A 25605-nucleotide genomic window follows, 5' to 3' on the forward strand; every position below is an offset into this window, starting at 1 on the left:
CACCGAGAATGCTGTGTACTGAGCTGCTTCAAAACTAGCCCACTTTGTGAACTTTTAAAATATACATGTACTGAGACAAAAGTCTGGAAGGAAATACAGTAGAAGGTTGGAGATTTATGTGTTAGTACTTAAGAAAGGCGCGAGTTAGTACTTAAGAAACCTCGATGATAGTGAAGTGTAGGTGGATGGCTTGCCTTGGATCCCTTTAACTTCATGTAAAGCATGCTCTAGAGATCTAAGTTCTGGTATTGATTTCCACTTGGGACTAATTGTACCTTGTATTTCTTCACTTAAGCTATTACATCTTTCTGCTTTTGTTTATGAAACTATTTTAATTCAAAGAGATGTTTTGGGGACACAGAAGTTGATACTTGATTTGTGACATTTCTGGAGAAATTATGGAAACCATTTAAAGATAAGATAAATTAGCCAAAGCAATGGACCAGATTATCATTTCAAATATTAAAACATTCCTTAATCAAGTTTTACTGTTATTACAAGGGTGCATGCAATCGAGAGGGACAGAAGAGTAGGGAGTGCTTTCCTGTAATGTACGTGCCCCGTGATCCACGGTATTGGTGTGATGTGTGTGGGTTTCTCTCACACCAGGGCATGTGTTCACATTTGAAACGTCTCCCTTTTTATAGCCACAAAATAGCACTTTTGGGGTAATATTTTATAAGAAGTCATGTTCCATAAATCCATAGATTCTACTTTTGTTTGCCATAATCAGTCTGGAATTAGGGACATCCTGTTGAAAGTCTTCAACAGAGAAGGCCTCTTTTCTTAGGTTTGCAGCATCAGTTTAGTTATTAGGTTACTGACATGATTCCAAGGTAGTTAGATCTGTTCATTTGCCTTATTTTTGCAGGGGTGTGCCCTTCCTCTTCCCACACACAAACCTCATTTCAGGTCAGATGCTCAGCTATTTGTTCCTGTTGAAGGAACTGAAAGCATTCACACTCCCGCTTCCTGATGGTAGTTACAGTCAGTGTCTTGGTGTGTTTCCTTTAAAACTGTTTTATCTGGGTATGTGTTTGTACATGTGTTTTAAAATAATGGGAATGGACACAGGATCACTAAGCCCTAATATCAGCATATCTGAATTCATATACTTTTCTTCAGAGTACTTAATTGTTTTCTATATAGATGATTATTCTGTAAGAACTGTGTGAACACATTTTCTGTACCGACTTATCAGGAGTATAGCAACAGACTTTGTGTGAATAAGACTAATGCTCAGCTTTGCTGGAGACCTGTTAGGAAACTATATAATGGAGCTAATATAAAAAACACTTCTCTAAATCTGATAATCTGCCTGAAATGAGGGCCCAAAGCAGAGCTGCCTTATATTGAATTGTGTTCTTTTTTAAATAATGTATCATAAGGATCTCCTTGTTAATATTAGTTTTGCTGTGCCATACTTTCTTAAGGCAGTGGATATTATCCAGAAGCAGCTTGGGACATGGCTTGTGTGTGTGTGTGTTTAGTACTTAGCCAAGCTGCATTTGAAAACATGACTGATTTTCTTGAGATAGGTTAAGAGTCTCATATTTCTTGGATTGTAAACTATTTTGCTAATGAGATACGTGATATATCTTGTGCCATACACAATGGAGAATCATTTGGAATAAGACCTTATTTGACTTTGTGATGTAAACTGTGATTGTCAACAGGGGCCTGGAAGAATTCTGTGGAAGAGTGGACAGCGGAAGACTGGACTGAAGATGTAAGTGTTCAGCATCAGGTGTGACTGTCTTTCTTTTGGATTCTGGCAGGAACACATGTACTTTTGAGGAAAGCTTGGGATATCTTATCACTATTCTAAGCTCCCTTTCAGACTTCTATGGTTAATTTTTTTTTTAAGCAGATGCTTCTCAGAAAGATGTTGGTGTTTCCAGATTTTTGAGAAACTTGTTTGTAAAGCATCTATTTAAAGATGACCAGGTGTTAAACAGGAGCGACATCATTTTTTCACTATCTTTGTTTTATTTGGCCCAATAACCAGCTGATGCTATTACCCTGGCCTGTGAATGATTATTTTGTCTTTATAACCTTTTTATTGAAGGAGAGAGTCTATGTTTTAGGTTTACAGTTGAAATTAACCTCAATAAATCATTCTGGTTCTAGGGCCAAGCAACTCCCCTTTCAACTAGACTGGCTTTTTTTGTATTCATTTATTCCACAGACATTTTCGAGTATACTGTACTAGCTTCTTGGTATTAGTAGTATTGATCCTTAAGTTCTATGTTAAGTATAAGATACTCTTTAATTATTTTTCTGTTTCACTCTTAAGGTCCAGAACAGAAGTATGTACATGTTAGAGAGTTACAGCTGACATTGGGTGGGAGAGAATAAAGGTTTACAAGTACTGACCTTCAAAATTGCATAACATGACCCAGGGTTTGGGATTTTATTTTTCTTTTTGAGATTATCTTCCCTCCCCCCATTTGTACTTAACATTTTTTAAAAAAACAAACAAAATTGCACTTGAGCTTTCTTTATCACTATTTTATCTGACTTATTAGGGAGTACGCTGGATAGGCTGTAAAAAAGGAGAAGGATGTACTCCTTTGGAGCTTCAGAAACTTTAGGGTTTTTTATTTACTTATCCCACATACTAACCATAAGACCTTGGGGTATGATGTCACCAGGCTTTCTGTTACCTGTAATCTGAGGAGAGTGGACGAGATGGGTGGTAATAGAGTCAGTGGAGGGATGATGCCAGTGACAAGAGGAAGTCAGAGTGAGTAACCTGGGCACCATACCTTATTTCAAACAGATCTGTCCTAGTTTTACATGTTTTGTGTTACTAGAATTTTTGCTAAGAGTTTTTTGGGAGAAAAAAAGGCTTCCAGAGCTCAAAGCTTTGTCTGGGGCAGCAGGCAGGATAGAAAGCCAGCCAGCTATCAGAGGGCAGATAGATGACTTGTATTCATATTCTAGCTGGGTTGACCTGTTGACCTTAGATGAGGCATCTTACCTTCCTGAGCCTCCTATTTTTCATCCCTAGAATGATTATCATAATAACCATCCTGCCTAACTGATGGGGTTTTTCTGTGCTTCAGGTGAGGTCTTAAGATGTAAGTCGTCTAACAAGCAGTTCAAATGCACACACATATAGTTAGTAATACTCTGCTGTGTAGGCTGTATTGTATCACAATAGAATTACTGAAAAGAATTACGGTAGGGAATTTAGACATCTTTTTAAAAATTTTTTCCCCAAACTTTAAACTTTTTATTTTCTATTGGGGTATATAGCCAATTAACAGTATTGTGGTGGTTTCAGGTGAACTGTGAAGAGACTCAGCCATACACATACAGATATCCATTCTCTCCCAAACCCCCTTCCCATCCAGGCTAGCACGTATCACTGAGCAGGCTTCCGTGTATACAATAGTGAACATCTTCTTTTCCAGGAAATACCAAATTACTTAAAAGTTTCTGACATTTACAAAGTAATGGTGATTGAATGGTGAATAATCTAAAATGCAAATCCTGAGTTCCTTCTAGAGTTTAGGAGGAGAAAACAATGCAAGTTTTCTGTTCTCCTGTGGACTAGATAGGATTTCAGTGATAAATGTATAATAGTTCTTATTTACCTTGAACTTAATATTTTATATTTTAAGGCTTTAGATCTTCTGTTACTACTTTTAATAGAATTACTCCTTGATTGCTTCTCTGTCTTAATTTAATTGATAAGATTCTTTAAGACAAAAATGGATTCCTTGGAATTCTTAAGATACTATCTTGCAATAGAGTGCAGTGCATGGTATAAGCCTTTCTTGTTGAAACATTATAATGAATTTAGCACTTTTTGTTTTTACAGAAAGTGAACACCTAACTGCCTGATCTGCCCCTGCCTTAATATTAATGTCTGAGGAAGTCTGATTTTAAGCCTGAGACATTTAGTATTTTTAAGAATAGCATTTTCATTAATTTTCAACATTGTCATTAGATCAACAGTATTAGCCTTTATAAGACTGTGCCCCATTTTGAAAATATAAGTCTGCCTTTCAGCAATGTCAGTTGAGGTTTCAAGAAATTGTATCCTGTGTGCCTTAAAACAACATGCATGAATCTCAAAATGATTATGTTCAGTGAAAAAAAAAATCGAATATACACGAAATACACGAAAAAGATTGTATGTTTAAAAATTCCACTTAAAATTCTGGAAAATACTGCTTAAGCTATAATGGCAGAAAACATACCCGTGGTTGCCTGGGGACAGAAGTGAGTGCTCAAGGAATTGATCACACGGGACAGGAGCGAGCTTCTGGAGTAATAGGTGTCGTCTTGATTTTGTGATGGAGTATATATATGACATACCTTACTCAGTTATTCAGTTTATTATTTGTGTTATAAGCAGTAAGGAAATCTATGACTAGTAAATCTATTACTGGTAAAGAAAATACTAAAACCACCTGTCTTTGGGAAAAGAGAATGTCAGTAATTTACCTTTTCAGACTTTTTTCCTACTCCTTTTTGGTGTTTATAGTGACATTAGTGGTGGTTTTTATAGGAGTTCTCATTTAGTATAATGTGAAGTAGAATAGTGAGACTGGGACTTGAACTATGATCTGACTTTACTTCACTTGTTTCCCTCACGTGGAATCCTTATTGTGGAATTATCAATCTAAAATTATCTTAACCTTAAGAAAATTACATGCCATGATCACTTGTTTATTTCTTTTCCTTTAGAATGCCTTTTGGGTGAACTAGAAGAAGAGTACTGATGACTAAAAATTATCAGGAATTTGTTACATTTTTTGGTTTTACATTACATAAAATAAGATTAAAGTATTTTAAATCCTTTTGTTACAGCTTTCGGAAACAAAAGTCTTCACTTCCTCATCTGTTCCAGCAGAGAATCATGTCACACCTGGGCAAAGGTAAATACTTTCCCCCACCTTTTTAAATTCAGAGAAGAATTAAAATTTCTTGCTGTAGGAGAGTGGTTTTCTTCCTCAGATCTCTTTATTTTTTTACCCTTTTCTTGAATCTGTTTCTGTTTTTCTCTTTTGTAAGACTTTTGTTTTATCCTTATCTGGTGAGCTCACAGAGCCTCCATCATTTCCTAATTTGTTGTGTCTGCTGATGAATTAAAATAGCAGTTATGGGCTTCCCAGGTGGCTCAAACAATAAAGAATTGCCTGCCACTGCAGGAGACATGAGTTCAACCCCTGGGTTGGGAAGATCCCCTGGATTAGGAGGTGGCAACCCACTCCAGTATTCTTGCCTGGAAAATGGACAATGTCCTCCATGGACAGAGGAGCCTGGCGGGCTACAGTCCAGGGAGGTTTCAGAGAGTCAACATGACTGAGCATGTGCTCACACACATGGCAGCAATAATGTTAAATCTAACAATTTGTTTTTTACTTTCCTAAACATTTTTTTGACAGATAAACACAACAAATCTCTTTTGGTTTCTTCATGTAATGCCGTTTAGTTAGATCTTGAAAAAAGTGAAAAGTGAAAGTGAAGTCGCTCAGTCATGTCCGACTCTTTGTGACCCCGTGGACTGTAGCCTACCAGGCTCCTCCGTCCATGGGATTCTCCAGGCAAGAATACTGGAGTGGGTTACCATTTCCTTCTCCAGGAGAGCTTCCCAACCCAGGGATCGAACCTGGGTCTCCTGCATTGGAGGCAGATGCTTTAACCTCTGAGCCACCAGGGAAGCCCCTAGTTAGATCTTAGGATAGTACAAAGTTCTCATTTTGTATGGGTTCTAGTAGTTTTAATCTACTAATTTCATAGATTACAGACAAGGAGGAGCTTTTGGGATAGTAGAAACATTGTTAGAATGTGTGCAGAATTGAATTATTGAAAAGTATTTTTTTACATTCTCGGGTTTACAGTAATTCCAAAAACCTTTGATTATGGTTTCAAAAAGTAGTGATCTAGAAGGATGAGAGCCTTGATATATATGATACCTGAGCATTGAAGGCAATTTTGAACCTAATATGCTCAGTCTCTTGCTAAATGAGGTGGTGATAAGACTTCATTACAGGGAAATAAAAATCAAAGGTTGTGTCTTGGAATATATTATTGTGTGACTTGCTCAGAATTTTTCCTTAAATGGATGTATCTTCTTCATTGTATTTAGTATTTGATGAATTGCATGTCATCATTTTCTTTTTCTTTTTCATCATTTTCATTTAAAAAGTGGACCTTTTAAGGATTATTTTTCAGACAGTAGTGCTGCAGTGCTCTTCATTTATATATATATTTCATCAATTGTTTGGAATAGAACTTCTGGTTTTTGTAGTTATGGAACTTTCAGATGGGTCATATGTAATATAACTACCATGGATTTGTATCCCTGGAATTAGGTTATCATAAGCTGGAACATTCCTTGGGGTCCATAATACTAGATCCCATAACTGTTTCTCAGTTACGGGGACATGAGAGCGGGTAGTGCGTAAGGAGAGGAACTCAAGCCTAGGAACTTGGCTGTATATCACGAGTGAGTTTTTAATTATTTGAGCTTCCAGAATCTGCCTCATTGGCATGGTGAGTTTCCGTTAGGAGAACTGCTTGGGAACTGCCCTTTAAAAGGATTTAATGGAGCAGATTACCATCTTAGGTCTTTCTGTGGAGAAATTAGTAGCTCATTCTCATGTCAAGAAATACATTATCTGAAAGATCATTTCTTCCTCATGCTTTCAGGTTTTAAGGCCATGATTCTAAACTTGGAATCTCAGTCTTTCTAGGGACATTATAAGAAGTCTAATTAATAGAGTATTTGTTAATATATTGTGCATTTTTTCCCTAAATATTTAAGAGAGAAATTTTGAGATTTATATAAACCTAAATATATCATGGGATAGAACACAAAACTTACAGGAATATTTATGGTAAATGTCAAAACTGCTTGAGTGGTCTAGCATGGCTTTGGTCCTCATTCCTCAAAAATATGGATTTACTTTCCTTTGGGAAAGTTTAAGAGAGACTTGTTTTAAGTAATGAAGAGGGCCAAATATTCTAAAGGAAACAAGCCAAGAAAACTGTTGAAGTGTACTCAGTTGCTCCAGATTTTCTAATCAGTTGTCACTGTGCCATTTCTGTGGAAACATCTCAATGCACCTTTCTTTTCTCTTCTCTGCAAAGCTCTTTTTGGGTCTTGGTGGCTTGGTGTGCTTTCTTGGTAGGGTAGGCATGTGGGGGGATGATTGATACTCTCCTTTTGCTGCTCTTAAACTCCAGTATCCAAAGATTTTCCTCCCTGGGATTATTTTTAGCATGAACTTATTTATAGTGATTCATTTCTCAAGTTTATTTTTTGGTAAGATTTGCTTCTGACTCATTGTTTCATTTGCTTTTTGTCTGCTTAGTGTTGATCTGGTAGCCTTGCTCCAGAAGCCTGTTCCTCCCAGTCAAGCCCCAGAAGTCAACTCCTTTGAAGCTTCCCAACAGCAGAGCTTTGGCCAAGCCCTTGTCTTCACGAACTCTCAGCACAACAATCAGATGGCACCAGGGACTGGCGGCTCCGCTGCTGTCAACTCCTATCCACCTCAGAGTTTGGTAACTCGTTTTTCTCACAGTATGAGATTTTAAGGAATGGTCCTGTGAACAAATGTATTCTTAAAAGGCACTTGCCTTATCATTATTTTTTGCATATAAAAATCTCTATACTAGATCCCAGTCCAGAAAACAATGATGTCATAATTTCCAAGCACATATCTGACAGTTCTGTGTGGAATTCAACCACTGAGTTTTCTGGATGACGATAAAAAGTACTTCTTTATGATTAGTTGAATTATGAATTAGTTCAGTCATAATCAACTTAGGGATCCTTCTAGTAAGAAGGATGATTTTTTTCCTTGGGTTTGTTTCAGAGTCTGTCTCTATACTTAAGATGTTAAATTTTCATTTGTTTTCCAGTTTACTTAAATGCTAATGTTTGTCAGTATTGCTTTGCTAATCTGCAAAAACAGTTATTTCTAGATCTGCCTAGGTTCTTAAATTTTTAGCATTTTGGTTTTGTTATTCCAAACAGTTGCATAGTAGAGGCCCTTAAAAATTGGATATGTTTTTATTGAAACAGTGTCATCTGCTGCTGCATATATGACTTTGGCTTCTGTAACAGTTCAGCTCCTGGGTCTTCACTAGTGATCCAGGGGTTAAAGCCTCTGTGCTTCCAGTGCAGGGGTGAAAGTTCAGGGAACTAAGATACCTCATACTTTGCAGCATAGACAAAAGAAGAGAACTAACTTCCATCAGAGAAAAGCTCAGGAACTGTTAGTGAAGCAAATGAAGATAGGTGATGGGAGTAAAAAGCTTAGGACATAGAATATGAAAGAATGTAGCTGCAGAATGGTAAACTCAGGTCTCCGTCTCAGTGTGGGCTGTTCTGAGGTGCAAGACTAGAGGCTGAAAGGACTATAGACACAAATCCACAGCTTTCACTAGTGATAATACTTTTGTTCTTCTTTGTTGTGTTTAGTCTGAAATCTACAGTTGAAAAATGGAATTTCTTAAGAATATGATCTATGATAATCACCCCCCCCCACCTGGATTCAAAATTCTTTGCTGTTCCCTAAAAATTGGGAGACTTGAATATGAGAACTTCTCATTGTCATCTTCTCCTCTGCATAGTCATGTCATGGCAAGTATAACTAGCTTGGGAACTTGGCATTTGTAGTGTCATTGTTGATAGCTTTTGAGAGGGTGTCACTTCTTGAAGATGGACAGATCCAAGGCAGACTGTTTTGAGAGGGCCCATTAATACCCCTGAGTTTGATTGAACCATCCAGTTCCTTTCCTCCATCTGCCAGTGGTACACTGATATGATGTCCTTGCTGACTTGCTGGAATCATAGTCAGGCCACTTGAGAATGTAGATAGGACATTAGGGTTTTTATTTTAACAGCATCCTTCAGGCATGTTCCTTTTTGTCGTGAACAACATCTTGAGAAACCAGAGTACAAATTGTTTGTTTAGCATGTGAGAACAGTGATTCTCAGCCCTACTATACTTTTATTATCATTGGGAAACTTCAGTTATAATAACTAAATATGCCAGATAACAATAGTAATAAGATTAAGCCAGATTCTACACAAGACGGGTCAGGATCTTTGGCATTGGGCGTTGAGCATTTGTATGTATTTATGTGAATGCATGTGCACAAGTGTACCCGTAGGCACATTTGTAAACTGTCCCCTTTGATTGAAATGTGTAGGTGGAATTAAAACCCTGTGTTAATAGGTATTACCTAAAGCAAGGTGTTAGTCATTGATGCAGTGATGTCATCGTGTTGTGAAACACACAGAAAGTGCGATACAACTAAATTAGCTGATGCAGGATAGAGATTGGATAAGAGAAGAAGATGCCTTTCTTTGAGCTTGAGCTGGGTTTTGATGCATTTATAAGCGACATAAGAGTGGTGTAGTGGGTGGCATGAGCCCAGAGTCAGGAGCAGTGTTAAGTAATGTTATCACGGCTGTTTTAATAGAAGCAGGTTCTGTGTTTGAAGTGCAGTAATTGCCTATAGCCTGAAGTTTTTTGCTCACATTGGAGAATTTGGGTATCTTTAAAACAACTGGGACAGATAGTCCATGGCTTTGGAAATTGCTACCAGAAATAATTGATTCAGCTTTCTAGATCAGGCCTCTTGATGGAATGTAGATCATTTCTATTTTTAACCTTTATGGTGGTTGTGGAGTTATGTTTTGACTTAATCTTTTCAGTGATTGAATGACATTGATAGGTAAAAATGCACTTGATCTGCCACTCTCATGTTGGCTCGTCATTTGCTCAGGAAGTGTATTTGGTGTCTCCGTCATCAGAACACTGTGAAATAAGCACAGCACTGTCCAGGGCGTCTGCTCAGCACACACGTGCTGCTGCTGCTGCTGAGTCACGTCGATTGTGTCCAACTCTGTGTGACCCCGAGACGGCAGCCCAGCTGGCTGCATATCTCCGTGTAATTCAGTGTCTGATTCTGGAATACTGACTGTTAAGTACTGTGATGTGTCTTTAACCTTGCAGGATGATCTGATGGCTGATCTCTCTGTGACTAACCCTAGTAAAAACTTGGCAAAGTTAAAGATGACTACCATTCCACACATTTAGAAAATATTGTATTTTGTTTTTCAACCTTGTCATTGTCATTTGATCAGTGATATTTCTGTCTACTTTAAAAAAAGTAATGTTGTGTTTGTAAGCTTAAATGATACCACTTTTTGAATAAAAGTCAATTTCTTAAAATCTAGGGAAACTATTCTTCTTCCCTCGAAGCTCTTGTATCAGAAGCAGGAAGGATTCTTAGATTTATTTAGTCATATCTTGTTGCTTGGTAATATTTTTGTGTAGTATTTATTCAGATGAATCTAATTCAGAATGTTCTAGGCTATAATTTTTAAAATCCTTGTGAAAATACAAGGGCATGTAGAAATTCTGTATTGCTGAGGATTTTTGTTTTTCTTTCCCTTTAAAGTCATCCGTCCTTGGTTCAGGATTTGGAGAGCTTGCCCCTTCAAAAATGGCGAACATTACCAGCTCCCAGATTTTGGACCAGTTGAAAGCTCCGAGTTTGGGCCAGTTTACCACCACCTCAAGTTCACAGCAAAATAGTACGAGTTCTCCCACAACCACTTCTTCTTGGGACCTCAAGCCTCCAGCCTCCCAGTCCTCAGTCCTTAGTCATTTTGGTAAGTGTGCATTTTCTACGGTGGTTTGCCCCTAGTGAGGACATGCCAAACGCTGGGAGAGTAGGCTGACTCTTGGACACTAATGTGGATTTGACTGGGCATATTTCTTTCTTTCTTTTTTTTTAATTTATTTTTTTATTGAAGGATAATTGCTTTACAGAATTTTGTTGTTTTCTGTCAAACCTCAGCATGAATCAGCCATAGGTATACAAATATCCCCTCCCTCTTGAACCTCCCCCCCATCCCCTCCCCAACCCACCCTCTAGGTCGATGCAGAGCCCCTGTTTGAGTTTCCTGAGCCACACAGCAAATTCCCATTGGCTTTCTATTTTACACATGGTGATGTAAGTTTCCATGTTACTCTTTCCATATGTCTCACCCTCTCCTCCCGTCTCCCCATATCCATAAGTCTATTCTCTATGTTTGTTTCTCCATTGCTGCCCTATAAATAACTTCTTCCGTACCATTTTTCTAGATTCCGTATATAAGTGTTAGAATATGATATTTATCTTTCTGGCTCACTTCAGTCTGTGTAATAGATTCTAGGCTCATCCACCTCAACAGAACTGACTCATATGTGTTCCTTTTTATGGCTAAGTAATATTCCATTGTGCATATGTACCACAACTACTTTATCCATTCATCTGTTGATGGACATCTAGGTTGCTTCCATGTCCTAGCTATTGTAAATAGTGCTGCGGTGAACAATGGGATACATGTGTGTCTTTCAGTTTTGGTTTCCTCAGGGTATAATGCCTAGGAGTGGGATTGCTGGGTATATGGTGGTTTTATTCCTAGTTTTTTTAAGGAATCTCCATAAGTCTTCCATAATGGCTCTATCCATTTACATTCCCACCAACAGTGCAAGAGTGTTTGTTCCCTTTTCTCCATGTCTTCTTCAGCATTTATTGTTTGTAGAATTTTGCTGATGGCCATTCTGACCGGTGTGAGGTGATATCTCATTGTGGTTTTGATTTGCATTTCTCTAATAATGAGCAATGTTGAGCCTCTTTACATGCGTTTGTTAGCCATCTGTATGTCTTCTTTGGAGAAATGTCTGTTTAAGTCTTTTTCCCCCTTTTTGATTGGGTTGTTTGTTTCTCTGGCATTGAGTTATATGAGCTGCTTGTATATTTTAGAAATTAATCCCTTGTCAGTTGTTTCATTTGCTATTATTTTCTCCCATTCTGAGAGTTGTCTTTTCACCTTGCTTATAGTTTCCTTTGCTGTGCAAAAGCTTTTAAGTTTAATCAGGTCCCACTTGTTTACTTTTGTTTTTATTTCCGTTACTCTAGAAGATGGGTCATAGAGGATCTTGCTTTGATTTATGTCATCAAGTGTTCTGCCTATGTTTTCCTCTAAGAGTTTTATAGTTTCTGGTCTTACATTTAGGTCTTTAATCCATTTTGAGTTTATCTTTGTGTATGGTGTTAGGAGGTGTTCTAATTTCGTTCTTTTACATGTAGCTGTCCAGTTTTCCCAGCGCCATTTATTGAAGAGGCCGTCTTTGCCCCATTGTATATTCTTGCCTCCTTTGTCAAAAATAAGGTATCCGTAGGGGCATGGGTTTATGGGGCTTTCTATCTTGTTCCATTGATCTATATTTCTGTGTTTGTGCCAGTACCATACTGTCTTGATGACTGTAGCTTGTAGTATAACCTGAAGTAAGGAAGGTTGATTCCTCCAGCTCCATTCTTCTTTCTCAAGACTGCTTTGGCTATTTGGGGTCTTTTGTGTTTCCATATGATTGTGAAATTTTTTGTTGTAGTTCTGTGAAAAATGCTTTTGGTAGTTAGGGGTCACATTGAATCTGTAGATTACATTTGGTAGTATAGTCATTTTCATAATATTGATTCTTTCTACCCAGAAACATGGATTATCTATCCATCTGTTTATGTCAAATTTGATTTCTTTCATTAGTGTCTTATGATTTTCTGTGTACAGTCCTTTTGTCTCCTTAGGTAAGTTTATTCCTAGATACTTTTTTATTTTTGTTACAGTGGTGAATATGACTGACTCTTTACTTTCTCTGATTTTTCACTGTTAGTCTATAGAAACGCAAGTGATTTCTGTGTATTGGCTTTGTGTCCTGCAACTTTGCTAAATTCACTGATTAGCTCTAGTAATTTTCTGATACTGTCTTTAGGGTTTTTTATGTACAGTATCATGTCATCTGCAAACAGTGAGTGTTCTGCCTTTGTTTTCCTCTAAGAGTTTTATAGTTTCTGGTCTTACATTTAGGTCTTTAATCCATTTTACTTATTTTCCGATCTGGATTCCTTTTATTTCTTTTTCTTCTCTGATTGCTCTAGCTAGGACTTCCAGAACTGTCTAATAATAGTGGTGAAAGTGAACAACCTTGTCTTATTCCTGATCTTAGGGGGAATGCTTTCAGTTTTTCTCCATTGAAAATAATCTTTGCTGTAGGTTTATCGTATATGGGCTTTACTGTGTTGAGGTAGGTTCCTTCTATGCCCATTTTTTTAAGAGTTTTTATCATAAATGGGGGGCTGGATTTTATCAAAGGCTTTTTCTGCATCTGTAGAGATTAGCATATGGTGTTTATCTTTCAGTATCACATTGATTGATTTGCATATATTGAAGAATCCTTGCATTCCTGGAATAAACCCAACTTGATCATGGTGTAAGAGCTTTTTGATGTGATGTGATGTGATGAAACTATCCTCAGTTCTTTTCATTCTTTTTACTTTATTCTGTGCTTCAGAAGTTATCGCCACCATTTTATCTTCCACCTCACTGATTGATTCTTCTGCTTCAGATATTCTGCTGTTGATTGCTTCTAGAGTATTTTTAATTTCAGTAATTGTGTTGTTTATCTCTGCATGTTTATTCTTTAATTCTTCTAGGTCTTTGTTAATTGACTCTTACATTTCTCCCCGTTTTGTTTTCAAGGACTTTGACCATCTTCACTGTCATTACTCTGATTCTTTTTCGGGTGGTTTGCTTGTTTCCTCCTCATTTATTTGGACTTCTGTGTTTCTAGTTTGTTCCTTCATTTGTGTGGTATTTCTCTGCCTTTTCATTATTTTTTTTTTAACTTACTGTATTTGAGGTCTCATTTTCCCAGGCTTGAATGTTGAATTCTTTCTTCCCTTTGGTTTCTGCCCTCCGAAGGTTGGTCCAATGGTTTGTGTAAGCTTTGTATAGGGTGAGATTTGTGCTGAGTTTTTGTTTGTTTGTTTTTCGTCTGATGGGCAAGGCTGAGTGAGGTGGTAACCCTGTCTGCTGATGATTGGGTTTGTATTTTTGTTTTGTTTGTTGTTTAGATGAGGCGTCCTGCACAGGGTGCTTCTGGTGGTTGGGTGATGCCAGGTCTTATATTCAAGTGGTTTCCTTTGTGAGAGTTCTCACTATTTGATACTCTCTAGCATTACTTTGCCAACAAAGGTCCATCTGGTCAAGGCTATGGTTTTTCCACTGGTCATGTATGGATGTGAGAGTTGGACTGTGAAGAAAGCTGAGCGCCGAAAAATTGATGCTTTTGAACTATGGTGTTGGAGAAGACTCTTGAGAGTCCCTTGGACTGCAAGGAGATCCACCCAGTCCATCCTAAAGGAGATCAGTCCTGGGTGTTCATTGGAAGGACTGATGCTGAAGCTGAAACTCCAGTACTTTGGCCACCTCATGTGAAGACCGTGATGCTGGGAGGGATTGAGGGCAGGAGGAGAAGGGGCCGACAGAGGATGAGATGGATGGATGGCATCACCGACTCGATGGACATGAGTTTGAGTAAACTCCGGGAGTTGGTGTGGACAGGGAGGCGTGCTGCGATTCATGGGGTCGCAAAGAGTCGGACACGACTGAGCGACTGAACTGAACTGAGGGTTAGTTCTCTGGTTGTCTAGGCTCTTGGAGTCAGTGCTCCCACTCCAAAGGCTCAGAGCTTGATCTCTCTCCAAAGACCAGACTAGATCCAATCTACCAAGAGGAATTTCACCCCAAACGAAAGGGCCTTTACTTGAGTTCCAAAAGCCAGTGCACAAGAACACAACGGAGATCTCTGACTCAGCAGAAACTGGGAAGCAGTTACTACCACCACCAAATGCCAAGATAAAGTCCCTCCACCTTTGGGCCACCCTGATAAGTCAGCCAGAGACTACCCCTATGGTCCTGACCACCCACCGACCCAAACCACAGCCACCCAGCACTCTTAGCCACTACACCCTGCCTGCCAATTCAGAAGCAGGAGACTTTGAGGTAAATGTCAGTGGTTAGTGTTTACGGGTTCTGTCTTGACCAGGCATATTTCTTTTTAGTAGAACTTCAGCAGTTTCTGAATTAAATCATTCAGTTTGGCATTGTATAAATACCTGTATTTGTTTGTTCATATTAATAGTAGTAGTAGTCCATACCTTGAACAGATGTGCAAAAGCACGATAGTAGTCAAGCAGATATAAGGAAACAACACTTTGAATAAATACCTAGACAGATTTTTTTTTGAGCTTTGTTAGAATAAGAAGGTGGAATGTGGACAATACCTTAAATCATATTCTCTGTCGTGTTCTGATTCTAACGTGTGTGTATCTGCCATGATTTTGTCTAGTCTTAATGTCTGTGGTTTGTATTATAAATGTTTTCTAAGTTAGATGTTTTCTAAGCTGTACACTCATAGACTTTGTGACATTAATCCTCCATTTCCCACCAATACACATGCCACAATAGCAGAGGGTTACTTTAACCATAGGGTTGGCTGTCTGGTTTATGTTTAGGGCATACTAAGAGATGTGGAAACACATTTTTCTGCTGAATGAAATGGTATACTGTTACAGAAATACCTGAGACTACTCTAGGTTTGAAGTCTTTTCTACCAAAGCATTTGTTAAAGACTCAATGTCCAAGGTTTTTATTGGGAGACTGGTTACATGGGCACTCTCTACCTAGTATCAACCAAAATTGTAGAATCCCAGAAGGAGAGAGAACATTCAACATAAACCAAATCGTATAAATAATTGAGGTAAAGAGAGTCCCTTTTATCAGTTAGAGCATTGGCATCCTTTGGAACATACCAAAAATTCCATGGTCCCTGACAGAAGCTGATATTTCTAATGTAGTCCTCCTGTGTGTGTTAACTTTTTTCTGCACATTTAACTACTGAGTGGTATGAGTTTTTAGATCTGAGCATGCTATTCCCATATTCTTTGAAAGTCTGTCTTCTTTATACTTTGCTCTAATATCAAGACGAAAATAGGTTCAACTATGATGGAAATAGATGAAAATAGGTTCAACTATGATGGAAATAGACTAAGACATGGAATGGCAAACCTTTGACTGGATTTGCCACCTATTTGTGGAAGTACAGCTTTATTGGAACACAGCCATTTATTTATGTTTTATCTGTAACTACCTTCAGTCTGCAAAGGCAGAATTGAATAGTTGCTAAGAGCTGCCCTTCAGGGCCTAAGATATTTACTGTCTGGTTCTTTGCAGAAAAAGGTTCTCTGTATGGTAGAGGTAGCACTGCAAATCTGTGGTGGAAAGATGGTTTATTTCTCTTGGGTATCTAGCTGGAAAATGAAGTTGGATCACTAACTCCTACTCTTCAGCAAAGTGCCAAATGAGTGAAATACCTAAACATAGATGATAAATAACAATAACAGAAAAACATAGGAAGATTTTTTTATATTCTGTGTGAGGTAGACCTACCAGTCTGGTTGTGAGAGGAAATCCCATAACCAAATGAAAAAGAAGACAAACTATGGGGGAAAAAATCATATTATAGGCAAAGGGTGAACTTCCTTAATATAAAAAGTATCAAGTCACTCTTTGAACCAGCAACTCTGTTCTACCAGTTGATCCTGCAGCTGTACGTACACTTGACCAGAATGTCTTACATAGAAATATATTTATTTCAGCATTGCTTTTCATAGCAAGAAATTGGAAAACTTCAAAGTTTATTAATATAATGCTGGTTTTAAAAATCAGAGTTTGTATACAATATCTGACTTTGTAATCATAAAAATGAAGTAGTTCTTCGTTCATTAATGTGGCACAGTCTCTGAAAACTAAATATCTTTAATATTTTTATTCAAGAAACTGGGTACAATGTCTGCTTCTGAGAACAGGGTGGAAGGGTGATTTTTATTCATATATATTTTTGTATGTTTTGGATTTTGTAGTATCACATATGCTATTGAAATAATAATTTTCAAAAGTTAATATAAAATATGAATACCCATTCTCCACCCCATATGCTTTAGCATAAATTGAATCTCCTCTCTGCATAAGACATTAGCTGCAAACTCATTCAGGTGTCCTTTTCCATTTGTCACAGGCCAGTTGTTAAAATATTATAGACACACACACACAACGTGTTTGGGATTGAGGTAGAAGATGGTTGGGAGAAAGCGGTGGTGACAGCAGCCCTCCACCGTCAGGGATGGCGGACGAGGGAGCTGTGAGCTCATGTGCCTAAATGATTGACTGTTGCCTCCCCCCACCCCCACCCCGCTCCGTAGACTTCAAATCTCAGCCTGAACCATCCCCTGTTCTTAGCCAGTTGAGCCAACGGCAGCAGCACCAGACTCAGGCCGTCACTGTTCCTCCTCCTGGGTTGGAGTCCTTTCCTTCCCAGGTGAAGCTCCGAGAGGCAGCACCCAGAGACAGCAGTACCTCCACTGTGAACAAACTCCTGCAGCTTCCCAGCATGACTGTCGAAAACATTGCTGTGTCTGCTCACCAACCACAGCCCAAACACATCAAGCTCCCCAAGTCTCGGCGAATACCTCCAGCTTCTAAGGTGGGTCTTTTATCAGGAAGTCATAGAGCCAGAGGTGGGTGCATTTTAACACTTAGTTCATGGGGTATTTTCAAGTACATAGTCTCTTGATTTATGAGGAATCGGTCGTTTCTGAGTGACTAATGCGTTTGTGCTAAGAGACAGGACTGTCCATTCAAATTACAGATCTCGCTCAGGAAACCTGATGATCTTGTGCATTTAGCTAAGAGAATCTGATGTTCTTCTGTACTTACTTAGCTCTGTTCTGTAGAGGTAGGAGGAGTGGTTCCTTGACCAGGTGATGCTTTCATTAGAGATCCCTCTTCTTCACTCATCCATCACCACAATCCCGTGTCACACCCTCCCCCTCCCCCCCCCCCCCACCCCCCACCCGCCATCCTAAGAAGCATTTGGTGGAACTGATCATTCCGTTAACTTTTTAATTTTTCTTGGCTCTGTTCCTTTCTCTTTAAAAAAAAAAATCCTATTTCTTTTTCCTGCCTTTCACTCCTTGTTCTTTAGGCCCTCCCCACAGGGCCCTGGGAACCCAGTGCTTGTTAGCTCTGCAGGCCTTTGTGATTGGGAATCTCTCAGCTCCGTTGCTAACATCATGGTTTTGCTTTTACAGATCCCAGCTTCTGCAGTGGAAATGCCTGGATCAGCAGATGTCACAGGATTAAATGTCCAGTTTGGCGCCTTGGAATTTGGATCAGAACCTTCTCTCTCTGAATTTGGATCAGCTGCAAGCAGTGAAAATAGTAGCCAGATTCCCATTAGCTTGTATTCAAAATCTTTAAGGTATGCAGTTTCCCACTTCTCTTTCTAATTTTGATTAAGTCCTTTGCAAAGTAAAACACAGTAGAGCCTAAGAAATCATGTGGTGGAGAAAATAAACCCTATAGTGATGGGTTTGTGTCACCATCACCAGTGGCTAACTCTAGAATGTGTCTTCCACCCCCCTAAAAAGAAGTCCTGTGCCTGTTAGCAGTCATGCCCAGCTTTCCCCCTCACTCTATCCCTTGAAAACCAGTAATCTGTCTCCTGATTTGCCTATTGTGGGATTGCATATAACTAGGAAAATGCAATAAGTGGTCTTTTGTTTCTGACTTCTTTCATTTAGCATAGTGTTTTCAAGGTTCATCCATTTTATAGTATGTGTGCGTTTTGTTTTCCAAATAGTATTTCATTGTGCAGGTACATCACATTTTGTTTATCTACTCATTAGATATTTGGGTTACATCCACTTTTTGACTGTTATAAATCATATTGATGTGAAAATTCAGTTAAGTTTTGTGTGCTTTCATTTGCTTTGGATCTGTACCTGGGAATTGCTGGATCCTTTGGTAACTCTTGTATTTAACCGTTTGAGAATCTGTCAGAATTTTGCCCTAATGGCTGAAATACTTACATTCCTACCAGTAATCTATGAGGGATGCAGTGTCTATACCTCTTTGCTAACACTTATTTTCTTTCAATGGAATATTTTATAAATAGAGGAATCTCCAATTTTAGATTTTATTTTACTACATTTTTTACCTTGAGTCAAAATTTGATATTTGCTTGAGTTCCCTTTCTAAGGACAGACTCAGGACATTTAGATTCCTAAAAGTTTCTTAAGAATTCTTAATTATGTCACCCTGCCTATTAGTTAAACTTGTTGTTCAGTTGCTATGTCATGTCCGACTCAGCAACCCATGGACTGCAGCATGCAAGGCTTCCCTGTCCTTCAGTGTCTCCCAGAGTTTGCTCACATTCATGTCCATTGAGTCAGTGATGCTATCTAACCATCTCATCCTCTACTGCTTCCTTCTTTTGCCTTCAGTCTTTCCCAGCATCAGGGTGTTTTCCAATGAGTCAGCTTTTTGCATTGGGTGGCCAAAATATTGGAGCTTCAGCATCAGTCCAATGGAATATTCAGAGCTGATTTCCTTTAGGATTGAATGAATGGTTTGATCTCCTTGCTGTCCAAGGGACTCTCAATAGTCTTCTCCAACACCACAGTTCAAAACCATCAATTCTTTGGTGCTCAGTCTTCTTTATGGTCCAACTCGCACATCCATACATGACTACTGGAAAAACCACAGCTTTGACTATATGGACCTTTGTTGGCAGTGATATCTCTGCTTTTAATATGCTGTCTCTGTTTTTCATAGCTTTTCTCCCAAGAAGCACACATCTTTTAATTTTGTGGCTGAAGTCACTGTCCACAGTGATTTTAGAACCCAGGAAAAGAAAATCTGCCACTGTTTCCACTTTTCCCCCTTCTATTTGCCATGAAGTGATGTGACCGGATGCTGTACCTTTTTGAACATTCAGAGTTTTTTGAATGTTGAGTTTTGTGCCAGGTTTTTCACTCTCCTTTTTCATTCATCAAGAGACTCTTCAGTTCCTCTTCATGTTCGGCCCTTAGGATGATATTATCTGCATATCTGAGGTTGTTGATATCTCTCCCAGCAATCTTGATTCCAGCTTGAGCTTTGTCCCACTCGTTTTGCATGATGTACTCTTTATATAAGTTAAATTAGCAGGGTGATGGTATACAGTCTTTTGACATACTCTTTTCCCAGTTCTGAACTGTCAGTTAAATTAGGTTGCTCTAATTTGGGAGGAGGGATTAATTGTTCTTTTAATCTCATTTGCATCTATAGATGATGCAGCAGTATACATTTTATAGTTACGGATATATTTATTTAATTTAAAATATGACAAGAGATGAAATTGTTCTACCTCATGAAAACTGTGAAGTGACACAGATGTATGTCTCATGTCTTTTATTCTCTGTAGTGATTCTTTGAATACCTCCCTACCAATGACCAGTGCAGTACAGAACTCCACCTACACAACTTCCGTCATTACCTCCTCCAGTCTGACCAGCTCCTCGTTGAGCTCCACTAGTCCAGTAGCAACGTCTTCCTCCTACGACCAGAGTTCTGTGCATAGCAGGATCGCATACCAAAGCTCTGTGAGTCCGTCGGAGTCAGCTCCAGGAACCATCACGGCAAGTGGTCCCTCAGGTTTATTCTCCCAGGAAATTCCAGTTGGAGCTCAGTATGTAGTTTGGGAAATTTCCTTTTAGAAAATTTCATTTTAGAAATTGGCTAACCTTTTAAGAGGAATCCATATAGTTTGTGGCCATCTCGTTTGAAACCCGTGTTTCACTCACCCATACATAGGGATTGTGTGAATGGACCCAGACACCTGGTATATGGATAGTGTTAGGATACACCCTGAGTTGTGCAGAGTGGTTTCAGTGGGGTAGGTGGGGACTATAGTCTGTAATGTTTCACTTTCCTGTAAGGCAGACATTCAAGCATTGCTAGTGAAAGCTACTTTAGAGTGGTGAGAATATGAAAATAATAGAAACAGTTGAATTGGCATAGCAGACATTTGGATACATTTTCTTAAGTTTCCTTCTAAGGTTGTGAGGAAATATTACATGTATTGACTTAAGAGGTTTTTCCTCCCTTCCTTGTCCATCTTTCATGTTGGATGTTTTCCTCAAATGTCTGGTGAATCCAGTGTGCCCACTTAACACTAAAACTGTCTATAGGGGTAGGTTGTTGGACATGGGCTTCAGGGAGGGACAGTGTGGTTGGCCATTTCTGTATGGGTGGGAGCTCCTTCATCAGCCCTGTGGGCCTTTCCTGTTGGGTTTATTTGGATTCTTCAGGGACTCTTCTTCCAGTCTTCCCTGTAGGACCTATACCTGTCTGTCAGTGTCTTAAAAGCCTAGTGTGAACAGAAAGCTGCTGTTAGAATATTCATTGATGAAGTTCAGAGCCTGTGGGAGAAGGCGGAAGGGGGCGTTCACCCTGCTGTGCAGAGTTATAAAAAATTCTCACATTTGGCCCTGCCTCGACACCCAGTTCCAAAGTTAGGTGACATACATTAGTTCTGAGCTGCTTGGTATGGTTCTTGGGTATAAGTTGAGTGGTTTTCCGTTTTCTCAACTACTTGCTTAGGATTTGGCTTTACCGGGTCAGCTAAGTCAGTTACTATCTGGCATCTGCTTTCTACTGTATAAAATCTTGTTGCTCTCATTTTCCACCTGTATTTATCTTTCTGGGTTGATACCTTTTAAAAAAGCCATGTAGTTTCGATATATATTCTGTAAGAAGTTTATTTTTGTGATTTCCAACATGGTAACCACTAGCCACATGTGGTAGTTTAAATTAAATATTACAATTAAAAGTTCAGCTTTTCTGACAAACCATGATTTAAATGTTGTCTGTCTAGATATGGTTGGTCAGTCACTATAGTACACGACCGAGTACAGACAGACAGTATTTCACTATTGCAGAATATTCTGTTCCCTTGGAAAGTGCTGGTCTTTAGTGTGTAAGACATAGATCAGACCATTTCTTTAAATCTCTTCATCTGCCTGACATCTCAGTTCTAGCTCTAACTTGACCTCTTGTTCTTCTTATCCATATCACTGTTCAACTCATTTCTTGCTCAGCTAATTGAACCAGATTTCTGATCTCTCTTGATCATTTGATGTTATTTTTGTTCCCAGCATGCTTCTGCCTAGAATTTCCTTCATCCCAAATAATATGGCTGCTTTATTATGTCAGTTTGTCCATTGCTTGTGAAATTTTTGTTTCTGTTTTTAATAGTTTTAAAATTGAAGTTATTTAATTAACTTAGTTAATTTAAATTAATTGTAGTTAATTTACAATGTTGTGTTAGTTTCACATGTACAGCAAAGTGATTCAGTTATATGTATATATTCTTTTTCAGATTCCTTTCCATTGTAGGTTATAAGATGCGGAACATAGTTCACTGTGATATACAGTAGGACCTCATTGTTTCAATGTTTGTATTTTTTTTTAAGGTTTATTTATTTATATTTAATTTGATAATTGCTTTATAATTTTGTGTTGGTTTCTGCCATACATCAACATGAATCAGCCTGGGGCTTCCCTGGTGGCTCAGATGGAAAGAATCTGCCTGCAATGCAGGAGACCCACATTTAGTCTCTGGGTCGGGAAGATTCTCTGGCGAAGGGAATGGCAACCCACTCCAGTATTCTTGCTTGGAGAACTTGATGGACAGGAGCCTGGAGGGCTACAGTCCATGGGGCTGCAAAGAGTTGGACACGACTGAATGACTAACATTTTCACTTTTGCAGACACATATATCCCCTCCCTCTTGAATCTCCCTCCCACCTCCCACCCCATCCCACCCCTCTAAGTTGTCACAGAGCAGCAGTTTGAGCTTCCTGCATCATACAGCAGATTCCCAATGGCTATCTATTTTTACATATGGTCCAGTGTTTGTATTTTAAGAATGATTTTCTAGGTGTAATGAAGTGTTCCTAAGGTGTGATGGCAGCTGTTTCATTGCTCTTTTCCTCTCTTTTTGTCTAGTGAGGTGTTTTTTTTTGGCTCTCTGGGTCTTCCTTGCTTCAGGGACTTTCTCTAGTTGTGGTGGACCATTTTCTCATCATGGCGCTTTGTCTTGTTGCAGGGCATAGGCTCTAAGGCATGGGGACTTCAGGAGTTGTGGCTCTCGGGCTCTAGAGCACAGGCTTAATAGTTGTGGTGTATGGGGTTGGTTGCTCCAAGGCATGTGGGATCTTCCTGGATCAGGGATTGAACTCATGTTTCCTGCATTGACAGGTGGATTCTTTACCACTGAGCCACTAGAGAAGCCCTGGCATAGTTTTGAGAAGACTCTGTATGTCGGTTTTGTGCTGTCTTGGAGGCATTTGCTTAATGTCATGTGTGTATATTTACCGAACAGTGAACCATCGTTGGGAGGGAGGCAGAGGAGCAGAACTCTGATTGCTCTCCGTGTGCCCTTTGTACTGATTTTCTCTTCTCTGAGTCGTCTAGCTCTTGTTCTGCTTTGTTTTTCCCTAGCAGTTCTGTTTTATTGTCTACATTTCTTATAAATAATCTCAAATTGTTTTAAGAATAAACTGTGTTGTATATAGGATTTCATGGAAAGAAAGTGCACTGAATTTCTGTTCTGAGATCATCTCCTCCGCTTCCGTGTCCCATCCAGAGCCTGTCTGAGCCCTGTAGGCTCAGTAGACGGGGCACACAGGCTTAGTTGCTCTACTGCGTGTGGGATCTTCCTGGATCAATTCAAACCTGTATCTCCTGCCTTGGCAGGAGTGGCTCTTTACCACTGAGCCACCAGCGAAGCCCTCAGTCTCTCTGCCGGGTCTCCACACTCCATCTGTGGAAGTAAAGTTTTCTTTGTGAGGATGCCTCCTTCTGTTTGAAGGTTCTAGGGAAGTGCTTGATGGTTAACTCAGACCAATTGAATGATATAAAATATAATTCCTTGCATGAAAGTTATCTTCATTATAATTTGGAAACACTTTTTAGTATGTGGGGTACTCATGAGACAGAAAGGCTTGTGGTGATTTCAGTATAGTGAGAGTTCCCAAGTCCTGCCTACAGCTTAATAATTTTTAGGACTGTTTCATTGCTTCCTGTGCTCTTGGTCTTATTTTTTATTCTTATTACTTCCTTAAATAACCAGTTTGGTGTAAATAAGGTCAGCTTGCTGGGATTTATTAAGAATTTGTGGTATTGCCTCTCCTTTTCTTAAGAAACAAAACAGGTCATAGTTCTTTGCTTAACTCATAATCTTCATATGTTTGTGGCTAAATCCCAACCTAGGTTGTCATTTGATGGAGGGTTTACTTACTTTATTTTCTCTTTCTTATAGAATGGACATGGTGGTAGTCGAAGTCAGCAGACAGTAGACAGTAAGTATATGAGCTAACTATTCTTGTTGTGGCTGGTGGAAACCACAGACAGAAAAAGGGCATAGCTGATGTGGTGGGGAAAACGATTGGCCAATGGCTAATTCTGCAAAAGTAGTCCTTTTCCATCTTTTCTGATAGCTATCTCTGACTCATCATTGGCAACATTTCTTTCAGTTTAGAGTTAAGCTAGATGTGCTTGCTTCGGCAGCACATATACTAGAGTTAAGCTAGAGAGGCCCTGTGACCAGACGGTAGGTGATGGTATTACTAGATGGTATTACATCTACAGCAAGAAGGGGGTCTTGCATCATTGTGCTGTCTTAAGACTGCATCCCAAGTGTGGAGTGTAGGTTGGATTTAAAATATGCTTTTCTCAGAGGCCTAGATTCCAGGAAGTTTAAGAGGGCTTTCACTTCAGTAATGTGAAAGATGTTTAAAGCAGAAATTGGCATGCTGGTTCTGGAGAGAGAGATGTTGCTCACTATAAATCCTTGGGAGAAATGGAGGGAGAGCCCACCAAATCAGTACAGCTCAGTGATCACTGGAGTTAGTGTAGGTGAATTCCCATTAGTTGTTCCCTTTGTTCTTGGCTAGTTTATCAATGATTATGGTCATCTAAAATGAAACTGATTTTCATTGATCATTCAGTGAAGCAAATGGATATCTGTTGGGTATGGAAGCCAGAAAAACCCTCTTTTTATTTAGAAATTTTGGGGAGTGTGGCTGTGGGATTTTGCCAGACCAGGAATGGGCCTCGGTTGGAATTGAAATGACACGTTGATTTACCCAGAGTTGGATTTGGTGTTGAGGGACCGCCAGAGCAGCAGGTAACGTTGGTACCTCTGAGAACACTAGATGTCACAGGAAGTGTGAATTCCTCAATCTGTGGTGGAAAGTTTCTTTGGCTCAGGTGTGGGGTCGAGAACACACAGAGGTTTACTAAGAGATTTTATTTGGAGATTTCAAGTGAGATAATGAGATGTGAGATGTCCATAAAATAGTGTGCATTTTAGATAGGTTTTTATCTCCCATGCACTCTTCTCCAACCATCTTTCTCCCTCTCTCTCTCTCTCACACACACACACACACACACACACACACACACACTCAGCACACACTTTCTTTGAACCTGTCATTGATGTGATCCAACACCCGGGGAGGTGAATTTTGGGCCAGGGACGTGTGGTGTCTTTATCTGATTTATGGAAGAACGGGCGCCGTTTGGGAAGGCCTGTCAGTGAAGAGCCTCAGGGGTGTGAGGACCACTCTCAGACCTGACCATGCTCGTGTGGCCCTGTCACTGCCTGTGCTGGCTGTTGAGCTGTCCTCCCTTCCACTAGCTCATGTCCCCTGGACTCTCAGGGCCTTCCGAAGCAAGGTGCTGCCCCCTCCTAATTGCAGAAGGCAATGATGCTTCACTTCCAAGCACATATCTGAGTTGTATGTGTGGATGGCACTAAAACTGAGTCTTTTCTGCAACTGGGATTGATTGCA

The 25605-nt window shown here is 39.3% G+C and overlaps 1 protein-coding gene and 3 non-coding genes across 11 annotated transcripts in view; 3 read left to right on the forward strand and 1 right to left on the reverse strand.

Annotated features, from left to right (window-relative positions):
• UBAP2 (ubiquitin associated protein 2) overlaps nt 1-25605 on the forward strand; it is a 112235-nt gene that overhangs the window by 74757 nt on the left and 11873 nt on the right. For 4 of the 8 annotated variants that reach the window (XM_043927698.1, XM_043927697.1, XM_043927703.1 and 1 more), the window contains 8 exons: nt 1677-1747; nt 4825-4892; nt 7335-7524; nt 10438-10651; nt 17128-17408; nt 18016-18185; nt 20172-20385; nt 24072-24111. In XM_043927698.1, the coding sequence (XP_043783633.1) occupies nt 1677-1747; nt 4825-4892; nt 7335-7524; nt 10438-10651; nt 17128-17408; nt 18016-18185; nt 20172-20385; nt 24072-24111 (1248 nt within the window). The remainder of the gene's footprint in view (nt 1-1676; nt 1748-4824; nt 4893-7334; nt 7525-10437; nt 10652-17127; nt 17409-18015; nt 18186-20171; nt 20386-24071; nt 24112-25605) is intronic. The other 4 variants (XM_043927699.1, XM_043927704.1, XM_043927702.1 and 1 more) reach the window with 1 other exon arrangement.
• Nucleotides 5606-5677, reverse strand: TRNAW-CCA. Its single transcript has one exon. It is a non-coding gene; the product is annotated as a tRNA-Trp (tRNA).
• On the forward strand, nt 7645-7725 carry LOC122673112. Its single transcript, XR_006334601.1, has one exon. It is a non-coding gene; the product is annotated as a small nucleolar RNA SNORD121A (small nucleolar RNA).
• Nucleotides 25507-25590, forward strand: LOC122673113. Its single transcript, XR_006334602.1, has one exon. It is a non-coding gene; the product is annotated as a small nucleolar RNA SNORD121A (small nucleolar RNA).

The sequence above is a fragment of the Cervus elaphus genome, chromosome 16, assembly GCF_910594005.1.
Source record: "Cervus elaphus chromosome 16, mCerEla1.1, whole genome shotgun sequence".
Lineage (NCBI taxonomy): Eukaryota > Metazoa > Chordata > Mammalia > Artiodactyla > Cervidae > Cervus > Cervus elaphus.